This window comes from Podarcis raffonei, chromosome 3, assembly GCF_027172205.1.
Source record: "Podarcis raffonei isolate rPodRaf1 chromosome 3, rPodRaf1.pri, whole genome shotgun sequence".
Taxonomy (NCBI): Eukaryota; Metazoa; Chordata; class Lepidosauria; order Squamata; family Lacertidae; genus Podarcis; species Podarcis raffonei.
This window is the reverse complement of record NC_070604.1, coordinates 121,407,941-121,419,995: the sequence shown is the minus strand read 5'-3', so window position 1 is coordinate 121,419,995 and position 12,055 is coordinate 121,407,941. Positions and strand designations below refer to the sequence as shown.

At 46.2% G+C, this 12,055-nt stretch overlaps 1 protein-coding gene across 1 annotated transcript in view; it reads left to right on the top strand.

Moving 5' to 3' along the window:
• Window positions 1-1,555: 1,555 nt before the first annotated feature.
• The window catches only part of ELP3 (elongator acetyltransferase complex subunit 3), a 107,208-nt gene continuing 96,708 nt past the window's right edge, over window positions 1,556-12,055 (top strand). The window contains exons 1-6 of the mRNA XM_053383811.1: window positions 1,556-1,701; window positions 3,889-3,988; window positions 4,562-4,700; window positions 5,805-5,875; window positions 7,842-7,905; window positions 10,264-10,332. Of these exons, the coding sequence (XP_053239786.1) occupies window positions 1,683-1,701; window positions 3,889-3,988; window positions 4,562-4,700; window positions 5,805-5,875; window positions 7,842-7,905; window positions 10,264-10,332 (462 nt within the window). The 5' untranslated portion in view covers window positions 1,556-1,682. The remainder of the gene's footprint in view (window positions 1,702-3,888; window positions 3,989-4,561; window positions 4,701-5,804; window positions 5,876-7,841; window positions 7,906-10,263; window positions 10,333-12,055) is intronic.

The following is a 12,055-nucleotide window of genomic DNA, read 5'->3' as shown; positions in this document are numbered from 1 at the left end:
GGCAAGTCCTAGGCTCTGTGGTTTAACCCACAGCCCCACCCGCGTCCCTCCTTCCATTTGTTGTTGTTGTTTAGTCGTTTAGTCTTGTCCGACTCTTCGTGACCCCATGGACCAGAGCACTCCAGGTACTCCTGTCTTCCGCTGCCTCCCACAGTTTGGTCAAACTCATGCTGGTAGCTTCCAGAACACTGTCCCACCATCTCGTCCTCTGTCGTCCCCTTCTCCTTGTGCCCTCCATCTTTCCCAGCATCAGGGTCTTTTCTAGGGAGTCTTCTCTTCTCATGAGGTGGCCAAAGGATTGGGTCCTCAGCTTCAGGATCTGTCCTTCCAGTGAGCACTCAGGGCTGATTTCCTTCAGAATGGAGAGGTTGGATCTTCTTGCAGTCCACCCTCCTTCCATACACTGCAACTAATAAGCACCTTTTCCACCTCCCAACCAATTACAAATTCACCATCCCCAGCTATTCTTCAGGCCCTTTCGTGCCCCTGCTTTCATCTTCACCCCCATTCCTACGCCTCCCTCCTTTTTTGTAACCCCCTTTGTACCCCGATGTTCACCTTCACCCTTCTTATCTCCCCCTCCTCACTTTCCTCAACTCTCCCTTGCACACAGACTACCCCCATTTCCACGCACCATCCTCTTTCCTATTCCGCAGGCCCCTTTGCACACATATCCTGATGATCTATATTACTATATATTTTTAAGACGAACAGAATCTTAAACACAAGCCTGTAAATTAAGTGTCCTATTAGGGAATGCTAAACCCGGCGTGTGGGTGTTATACGCATAGGGGCATTTGCTTGTTAATAAAAGAAATCTTCTAAATCACTGTGGAACTTCGCCTTGAAGACACCACATGGTCTTCAGGATCATAGCTGTCAACGTTTCTCTTTTTTGAAGGGAAATTCCCTTATTCCGAATAGGTTTCCTCGCAAGAAAAGGGGAAAGTTGACAGCTATCTTCAAGATACCGTGCGATTTTTGACAGCTGAAATCCAGTTTTAAATTGTTGCCGGATCAAAGGGGCCGGGATGGAACGCCCTCGACCAATCCCTTTGGCTGGGAGGCGGAGCCAAAGTCAGATCAAAAGGGCCGGGATGGAACGCTCTCGACCAATCCCTTTGGTTGGGAGGCGGAGCCAAAGTCAGATCAAAAGGGCCGGGATGGAACGCTCTCGACCAATCCCTTTGGTTGGGAGGCGGAGCCAAAGACCGATCAAAAGGGCCGGGATGGAACGCTCTCGACCAATCCCTTTGGCTGGGAGGTGGAGCCAAAGTCAGATCAAAAGGGCCGGGATGGAACGCTCTCGACCAATCCCTTTGGTTGGGAGGTGGAGCCAAAGTCAGATCAAAAGGGCCGGGATGGAACGCTCTCGACCAATCCCTTTGGCTGGGAGGCGGAGCCAAAGTCAGATCAAAAGGGCCGGGATGGAACCCCCTCGACCAATCCCGCTGCTGGGAGGCGGAGCCAATGTCGGATTGGCTCAAAAGCTTGGCAAGGCAAGGAAGTGAGGGCAGGTGTGCGCGTGCGCGGACCGCTTTACGGCAGCGAGGCGGCGGTTGCCCGTCAGTGCCGCTTTCTTCCGCCCTTCTCCTTCCGCGACGGCGTCGTGAAGACGGAGGGCGCTTGACGGCCAGCCGGAGAGGCAACCTGTGGGGAGCCGTGAGGGGGGCAGCGTCGCCATGAGGCAGAAGAAGAAAGGTAAAGGCGGTTGGCAGTCCGGGGGGGGGGGTCACGTGTTGACGGGGAGGGGCCGGGTTCTCCTCTCACCCCCACTTTCTGTGGGGATTTTTTTGGGGGGGGGTCTTTCTCTGAGGCTCCCCCCCCTCAGTTCAGGGGGGCGCCTCGTGAGAGAGGCAGCAGGCCTCCCTCCTCGTTCTCCCCCCAACAGTTTCAGGATCAGGCAGAAATCCTTCAGGTGCTGCTGGGGGGGAGAGAAGGGAAAGAGGGGGGAGAACTTAGGGACTCTCTGCCTCATGATATATATATATATATTTGAATTTTATTTATTTAATTATGTTCTTATGTTACACATTATCATATTGCATCGCAAGGCTTATTATAGTATAAATTTCAACATGCGTAGAAATCCTTCAGGTGCTGCTTGGGGAAGAACTTCGGGACTCCCTGCCTCATGATATTTATTTATTTACTTTATTTATTTATTAAAGTTCTTATGTTATATCGGCACACGTTCTCAAATTACAGTGGTACCTCGGGTTAAGTACTTAATTCGTTCCGGAGGTCCGTTCTTAACCTGAAACTGTTCTTAACCTGAAGCACCACTTTAGCTAATGGGGCCTCTTGCTGCTGCCACGCCACCGCTGCACGATTTCTGTTCTCATCCTGAAGCAAAGTTCTTAGCCTGAAGCACTATTTCTGGCTTAGTGGAGTGTGCAACCTGAAGCATATGTAACCTGAAGCGTATGTAAGCCGAGGTACCACTGTACATCACAAGGCTTATTATACTATAATTTTCAACATGTATAGAAATCCTTCAGGTGCAGCTTGGGGGAGAACTTCGGGACTCCCTGCCTCATGATATTTATTTATTTTATTTATTTATTTAAGTTCTTATGTTACATCGGTAAACATTATCATATTACATCACAAGGCTTATTATACTATAATTTTCAACATGTATACAAAGTTTATATACTAAAAGAAAAGAAAAAACCAAGGACAAAAAACTATTTCAAAATCATAAATGTACCAACACTTTGGACTTCCTGTCTATCCCGTTGTATATTCCTTTCTTTACAAATGAATGTACTCTTATTATTGTATATTTCTTTACATTTTATCTAATACATTCCTATATCCATATGTACCCTTGGTCTTATTTCTCAACTCAGTCTCTCTCCAATGTCAATCGGATGCTAGCAAAGATAGTGAACCTTTACTGTATTTTTGCACGTATATCTTACATATATATCCCACTTTTCCATAAATTTTTGTTTTGAGTTGCCTCTCCGGCTATTTGTCAAGTGCGCCATTTCAGCAAATTCTTGTAGCTTGTTATGCCAGTCCATTATTGTCGGGGCTTCTTCTTCCTTCCACCCCTTTGCCACCAAAGTCCGAGCTGCAGCCGTTGCATATAAGAATACCTCCCTAAAGGCATTTGGGATGGGACTCCCTGCCTCATGATAAGTGGGCGGGCGCCTTCGCTGTGCCCTTTTCGGGTTAGGCTTGGGGCTGCCTCTGAAAAGCAGAAACACCAGGCAGCCCCAAAGAGGTTGCTGACCCCCGGGCTGGTTATAGGGAGTAGGATTCATAGATCTATATATGACAGAAGAGGAGAGCTGGAAGGGACCCAGACGGTCATCTAGTCCAGCCCCTTGTGATGCTGCTGTGGAGAAGGGGGCTCTGCTTCGCCGGCTATGGGTCTGTTTATGGGCAGAGATCAAAGTGCTGGTGCCTGTTTTGGGAAGCTCCCAGGCAGGACCCGAGTGCGAATGCAGCAACCGGCAGCCTTTTGCTTCTTGTTGCAATGGCCTTGGCCCAGTATACCTGAAAGAGCGTCTTCACCCCCATCGTTCTGCCCGGATGCTGAGGTCCAGTGCTGAGGGCCTTCTGGCGGTTCCCTCATAGCGAGAAGCAAAGCTACAGGGAACCAGGCAGAGGGCCTTCTTGGTAGTGGCACCCGCCCTGTGAAATGCCCTTCCATCAGATGTCAAAGAGATAAACAACTACCTGACATTCAGAAGACATCTTAAGGCAGCCCTGTTCAGGGAAGTTTTTAATGTGTGACATCTTAGTGTATTTTTGGTGTTTGTGGAAGCCGCCCAGAGTGGCTGGGGAAACCCAGCCAGATGGGCGGGGTACAAATAATAAATTATTATTATTATTATTACTACTTTATATTTATTTATTTATTTATTGTTTCAGGAGACCTCAGCCGGGCAGAGCTGATGATGATGACCATCTCAGACGTCATCAAGCAGCTCATTGAAGCTCACGACCAGGGCAAAGATGTCAACTTGAACAAGTAAGTTTGGCCAGCCGGCCAGCCACCATCTCCTGCTCTTCTCCTTTTTTTAAATACGTTTTTATTGGTTTTTTAACATATTAATTCTAACATTCATACAACATAACTTCTCATCTTACACAACATTTTAGGACTTCCGTCAACACCTCTGATGATTTTCCATTCTTTCTCCCTTACTATGCATTTTTTAATTTCCTATTACCTTTAATTGTCCTTAACTAATAATTCTCCTCATTATCTTTTTTGCAATATTTCAAATAATACAAAACTTCTTGCAAACTTACTAGCGTAGTTTGTTCATCACAATTGCTTTTCGAATAATCCGTAAATTTACTCCAGTCTTCTGAGAATTTCTGGTCCCGCAAGTTTCGAATCCTTCCTGTTAGTTTATCTTAATTCTGCTTAGTCCATCAATTTCATCCTCCGTTTTTCTTTTGTCAATAGTTCTTCTTGCTTCCATTTTTGTGCCAGTAATATACTTGCTGCTGGTCTCCTGCTCTTCTCTGCCGTTTGTGTATGCCCTTTATCCTCCCTGTATAGCACCTCACTAAATCACACTCTCTTCTTTTCAAGGATAAAGACCAAGACAGCTGCAAAGTATGGGCTTTCGGCACAGCCCCGCCTCGTGGACATCATTGCTGCGGTGCCGCCCCAGTATCGCAGAATGCTGGTTCCCAAGCTGAAGGCGAAGCCCATCCGCACTGCTAGTGGGGTAGGCCTGTTCGTTGTTTGATAAGGGGGCTTCCCGGTATTTTAGACTGCAGTGTCCATCAGCCTCATGTAGCGTGGTCAGTGGTCGGGGATGATGGGAATTGTAGTCCGAAACATCTGGAGGCCATGTTGATTATCCCCCGTGTCATCAGTCAGTGTTGTGGACTAGTGGTCTAGTTGTGGGGTGTGAACCCAGGTGCATGACGTTCATACCCTCAATAAGGAGAGGTCTTCACAACAACCAACCCAGACCCTGTGATCATCATCTGAGGGCCTCCTATTCTGTCCTTGGTATGTTCATTTTCCATCTCTCCATTTTGATTCTCTGGCCCCATATCTGCACAAACTTATTGTCCCAAAATACAGACGTGCTTTTACACTTGCAAGACTGGATGTTTTGCCATCTGCGGTACTTGAGGGTTGATTCCAAAAGATCCCACCTGAGAAACGTCTTTGCCCCTGTGGAGATGGTAGCACCGAAACGGCAGCACACGTCCTCCTGTCTTGTACTCGCTACAAAGACCTGAGGAACGAGATCATCACCCCATCCCAGGGCGCTCAGCCACTGCCACAATGGCCTTTCTTCTATCAGATCAAAATGAGCAGATAACAGCAAAGGTTGCTGGGTTCATAGCAGGGGCAATCAGAATGAGGGCCACTAACTGACTTCTGATTCAGGACTTTAAATTGTGCTTCTATATCAAATTTCCTTTTCTGTGTATACTGTGATGTTTTACTGTTGCTATGGCCATTGGTTAATGCGAATAAAGTTTTATCTATCTCTATCTGAGGGCCTTCTTCATGTGCCTCCACCATGAGAGGTCCAGAGGGTGGCAACATGGGAACGGATCTTTTCTGCCATGTCACCCCATGTGTGGCATGCTCTCCCCCAAGGAGACTCGTCCGGCACCTTCATTGCCTTTCTTCTCATAGGCAGCTTCCCATGTTCCTAAAAATGACTCAGTTGGATACTCATTTTGGTATAGGGTATTCTGCCCTGGGCAGTACATACATCTTTCCGTTCCTTTAAATGTAATGATTGTGTTATTTTCTTCTCAAGGGAACTGTGATAACTTCTCTGCAATGCTTCTCTCCCTTTTTTCAGATTGCTGTTGTGGCAGTGATGTGTAAGCCGCACAGATGTCCACACATTAACTTCACAGGAAACATTTGCGTGTAAGTAGAGCCTTGGAATATTCAGAAATGTCGGCGGCTTGGGTTGTAGACGATTGAAATGTAAGAACCTAAGAAGAACCCTGAACTGGATCAGGCCCATAGGGACCCATCTAGTCCGGCATCGTGTTTTCACAGTGACCAACCAAATCCACCAATGAGAAGTGCCCGAGTAGGATCTAAGTGCAATAGCAGTGCTCTCAGCTTGTGATTCCCGCTGCCTCCCACAGAGGAGGTATATGTCATAGAACAGGCATAGGCAAACTTGACCCTCCAGATGTTTTGGGACTAAATTCCCATCATCCCTGACCACTGGTCCTGTTAGTTAGGGATGATGGGAGTTGTAGTCCCAAAACATCTGGAGGGCCGAGTTTGCCTAAGCCTGCCATAGAATCACAGAACAGTAGCATTGGAAGGGACCCAAAGGATCATCCAGTCCAACCCCTCGCAGTGCAGCAATCGCAGCTAAATAGTGTTCTAGTCTACTGCTCATCTCCCTTGCTTAAAAGTGTGTGTGTGGGGGGGGGGGAGTAAATCTTCATGAATAACTAACTGTTTAAGGAAAGATCTGTACTCATCACTTCAAAGAGAAAGATACAGTGGTACCTCGGGTTAAGAACTTAATTCATTCTGGAGGTCCGTTCTTAACCTGAAACTGTTCTTAACCTGAAGCACCACTTTAGCTAATGGGGCCTCCTGCTGCCACCGCGCCGCCGGAGCCCGGTTTCTGTTCTCATCCTGAAGCAAAGTTCTTAACCCGAGGTAATATTTCTGGGTTAGCAGAGTCTGTAACCTGAAGTGTATGTAACCTGAAGCGTATGGAAGCCGAGGTACCACTGTATTTGAATAGTCCCTGACCCCAGCCAGTTGTACAATAATGCACAGTAATTAACTGGAGGTTTCATCCAAGACTAACTAGGGTTGTCCAGTCAACATTCTCTTAGTGGCTTCAGAGCATCTGACTAGGACCTGGGAGACGGGGGTTCAAATCCCCACTTGACCATAAAGTTCACTGGGTCACCTAAGGCCATTCACTGCTTCTCAGCCTAATCTTCCTCACAGGGTTATTGTCGGGATTAAATGTGAGAAGGGGGAGAACTGGGTACCCCACCTGGGAGGAAAGGTGAGATATAAATGTAATAATGCAAACAGGTAACACAAGCACCTTTCAGTGGGGGGTGTCCACCTTGAGGGTTTTCCCTCACTGCTTTTGGGGCCTACAAATGGGCAGAATCTTCTGCTGCCTCCAGATTGTGGAAGAACACGCCAGCTTTAAACCAGCTCCCCCCCACAACCCTGGGTGCTCTCTGGATCATAGAATCATAGAATCCTAGAATCATAGAGTTGGAAGAGACCACAAGGGCCATCGAGTCCAACCCCCTGCCAAGCAGGAAACACCATCAGAGCACTCCTGACATATGGTTGTCAAGCCTCTGCTTAAAGACCTCCAAAGAAGGAGACTCCACCACACTCCTTGGCAGCAAATTCCACTGTCAAACAGCTCTTACTGTCAGGAAGTTCTTCCTAATATTTAGGTGGAATCTTCTTTCCTGCAGTTTGGATCCATTGCTCCGTGTCCGCTTCTCCGGAGCAGCAGAAAACAACCTTTCTCCCTCCTCTATGTGACATCCTTTTCTATATTTGAACATGGCTATCATATCACCCCTTAACCTCCTCTTCTCCAGGCTAAACATGCCCAGCTCCCTTAGCCGTTCCTCATAAGGCATCGTTTCCAGGCCTTTGACCATTTTGGTTGCCCTCCTCTGGACACGTTCCAGTTTCTCAGTGTCCTTCTTGAACTGTGGTGCCCAGGATGTTGCTGGTTCCCATCAAGCCCCAGCCATCAGAGGTTTTTGTGGTCGGCGAGTATGAGACACATCGCCCAAATATTTGGAGAGCACCAAGGTGGGGGAAGGCTAGCTTAAACTGTCTGTCTCTGCGTGACTCTGTTTTTCTCTTGAACATGCAGGTACTGTCCAGGGGGTCCCGATTCTGACTTTGAGTATTCAACTCAGTCTTACACAGGATACGAGGTACTGCTTTAAAGAGTCTGTGGGCCCTTTTTCAGGGAATGTATGTTTACTCAGTGCTGGGCGTGATGTCAGAAATTTTACTGGGGGGAACCAGCAGTTAAATGTGCATTTTTTTTTCAGTACATGTGGCACTGGTGGCTTGTATGCGATGTCATATGTGACGCTAGGTGAGAGGCGGGTAAATGCTTGGTTTTTAGAGAGGTTGAATTGCCCTAAACTATTCAGCATCTACATAGGCTGATCTTGCAAGTCCTCTCTCTCCCTGCCTCCCCCAAACTAAATTTCATCAAATATGGACTTAAATTATAAAGGGGTAGCCTAGTTTATCTGTTGCAGCAAAAGCATGGGCTCAGAGCATCTAGAGACCTAGAAAATGCATTATGGCATAGGCTTTTAAATATGGACCTTGCCCTGTATCTAGGTGAGATTGTTAAACTTGTATATGCTCCCCAGTGTCCAAAAGGGCAGTCAACATGATTGAAGGGATGGAGCAGACCTTTCGAAGACATCTGAAGGCAGCCCTGTTTGGGGAAGCTTTTAATGTTTGATGCATTACTGTATTTTAGTTTTTTGTTGGAAGCCGCCCAGAGTGGCTGGGGAAGCCAAGCCAGATGGGCGGGGTATAATTAATACATTATTATTATTATTATTATTATTATTATTATTATTATTATTATTAATTTATTACTAAATGCTATTGCCACCCCTGCCAACCCCCATTATAAAACATTCAGCTGGCTTGAAAGGGTGTACAGATCGTCTCCTAATCACTTGCGTGTCTACCCATAACAAAGCTTTTTCCTTGCAAGTTCATAATGACCACTCACATTATACAGAATTTATAACCCCCCTCCTCTCATCAGCCAGAAGCCTCATAGCCGGACACTGGAGAGACCTGTCAGGAATGAACAGGGACCAGTGGTACCAAATAGTAGGGGAAACAGCATTACTAGAAAAACTAACCAATAAACTGAAACTGACATGAGGTCAAATAGAAGAGGGTGCCTTCACCCCAGTATGTCTCCCCTTTATCACATACACAGCCCAACAAGACGATGACAAGAACCCACCAACAGCATATGAATCTGGGTTACTTGACCCAACAAGCCCTCACTGCCCCCTCACAAATGCAGACAAACCCCACTGCAACCAACCACACTCTGAGCTCCCCCAATCCCTCTCACTACCAAAGAAATGTAATAAGCAAATAGAAAGAGAACCTACCCAGTTGACACTGACACAAAACCCCACACGTACACTATATAAAAGAATATAAGTTTCACCACACCACCCCTCTCCCCGCTCTTCTTCCGCAACCTTATACAGTACTCAGCACTAATGTAATTGATCTGTAGAAAAGACCTTACAACCCGCAAAAAGAGACAAGACACGCACTTTTGTAAACCAAGGAAAAGTAATATAGTGGTACCTCTGGTTGCGAATGGGATCCGTTCTGGAGGCCTGTCCGCAAGATGAAAAGAACGCAATGCACATCTGCGCACGCGCGGGTCGCAATTTGCCGCTTCTATGCATGCGTGTGACATTATTTTGCACTTCTGCGCATGCGCGAGCTGCGAAACCCAGGAGTAACCCTTTCCGGTACTTCCGGGTCGCCGCGGGACGCAACCTGAAAACGCACAACCTGAAGCAAACGTAACATGAGGTATGACTGTAATTAAAGGCCTTTGATAAATTGGTTGGCCACTAGGTGGAGACTTGCTTATGATGAAAGCCAAAATCATATTGGGACGGTCACCATGAATCAGGGAGCATGGCCTCAATTCGCTGCTTTGAAATTAATTCACTGTCTACTCTTTTTAAGTCCTTGATTATACAAATACATTACGGTGTCATGGCGGCGTTGAGATTTTAAGGAGCAGGCCTTTCTAACTGGCCTTGTCTGTTTCTTGCATACAGTAAGCCTGCTGCTTACGCTGGGGTTACGTTCTGGTGATTGCACCTAAAGCCAAAATCTTGCAGTAGAACTCAATGGGTTCAGTGGTGGCTAGGATTGCCAAAGTCATTTCCCCCAGAAACCTGCTCCCTTTCTGACCCTTGACATTTTATTTTTATGCTATGCATGCAAAGCTGAATGTACATAACTTGTGGGCTTATCGTATTGATGAATGCTTTTTAAATAACTTTGAATTCTTCTGACTTTATTGAATCTTTTTGATGAATTTGTTGTTGTTTGCTCTATTTATATGCTACTACGTTTGATAATCTAGCGATGGCAATGTTTCTTTTTTAATGCTGTTGTGTGATTATTGTGAGCTTTCTTGAGCTCAGCCGTTGTTGTTGCAAAAGCAGACTACAAACATTAAATCAAAATAATGCACCTCTCCTTGCTTCCGGCAGCCAACTTCCATGAGAGCCATCCGTGCCAGGTATGACCCGTATCTCCAGACCAGGCACCGCGTTGAGCAGGTAAATATTTGCTAGGATGGGAAGAATGTGTCAATGTCTCCTTGATCATAAAGACAGTCATGCTCTTGTTTGCCATAATTTTTTTTTAAAAAAATTATTTATTCGGTTTTCCAAATTAACGTTTTACACTCACATATCCAATATACAACAGAAAAACAAGATTCCAAAGAATCTCCTGGACTTCTCTCCTCCCCTTTGTGGATCTTATTGTTAGTCATTTCCTCCTGCATCTTTTATCAGAATCCAAATCTTTTACATCTCCATTATATCCAAAATTCACCATTAAACTACAAGTGTTACTCCTACTAACTTCGTTTGCCATAATTCTGTTTTCTTTTCAAAAAACGACATCTATTTGTTTCTTTAAAGCTTTTTGTTAGCCACCTTTTGAGCATCCAAGTTAGTGCATGGGACAAATTTGGTAGCTCTGTTACCCCAAAGCCCCAGGGAGGCCAGTAGAGAGAGGAACATTTGCACCTCGGGGGACAAAGGTCATTCCACAGCATTGGGGAAACTGGTATCAAGGCTCTGCTTCTTTCTTTGGGGGAATTTGAGACTTGGAGCTTGATGTGGGAATACTGCCTCCCTAAATGCTAGCTTTAGTGTTAGGGTAGGTGTTGCTTGAGATACGTGACTGTCCTGAAGGTGTTTATAGCAAAGCATCAGCACCTTGAACTGAACCTGCAAGCACATTGGCATTCAGTGCAGTTGGAATAAATTGGTTGACTATGATCATAGTGCCCCACATCCACATGGCGGGATCAGTTTTCTAGTCACTGAAGCTTCTGAGTTGTCTTCAAGAGCAGCCCCAGTTCGAAGCCGTATTAGAAGTCAAGCTGGAAGACTTAGAAGAGCATGGTATGCAGGCTGAGGCCCTACCTGCCTACAAACTGCCTCGCCAGAGTGGTGCATGCTCTAGTTATCTCTCGCTTGGACTTTCAATGCACTCTACGTGGGGCTACCTTTGAAGGTGACCCGGAAACTACAACTAATCCAGAATGCGGCAGCTAGACTGGTGACTGGGAGCGGCCTCCGAGACCACATAACACCGGTCTTGAAAGACCTACATTGGCTCCCAGTACGTTTCCAAGCACAATTCAAGGTGTTGGCGCTGACCTTTAAAGCCCTAAATGGCCTCGGTGCAGTATACCTGAGTTCCAGTGCCGAGGGCCTTCTGGCAGTTCCCTCGCTATGAGAAGCCAAGTTACAGGGAACCAAGCAGAGGGCCTTCTTGGTAGTGGCACCCACCCTGTGGAACGCCCTCCCACCAGATGTCAAAGAGAAAAATAACTACCAAACTTTTAGAAGACATCTGAAGGCAGCCCTGTTTAGGGAAGCTTTTAATGTTTAATAGGTTATTGTATTTAGGGCAGAAGGAGAAGGGGATGACAGAGGACGAGATGGTGGGACAGTGTTCTCGAAGCTACCAGCATGAGTTTCACCAAACTGCGGGAGGCAGTGGAAGACAGGAATGCCTGGCATGCTCTGGTCCAGGGGGTCACAAAGAGTCAAACACGACTAAACGACTAAACAACAACAATTTTAGTGTTCTGTTGGAAGCCACCCAGAGTGGCTAGGGAAACCCAGCCACATGGGCGGAGTATAACTAAATTATTATTATTATTATTATTATTATTATTATTATTATTATTATGGCTTAGTGTTACAAGTTCCTATCTGACCCAAGAAGCGAGGGAGACTTTTTGGCAAATGGAGCCGATAA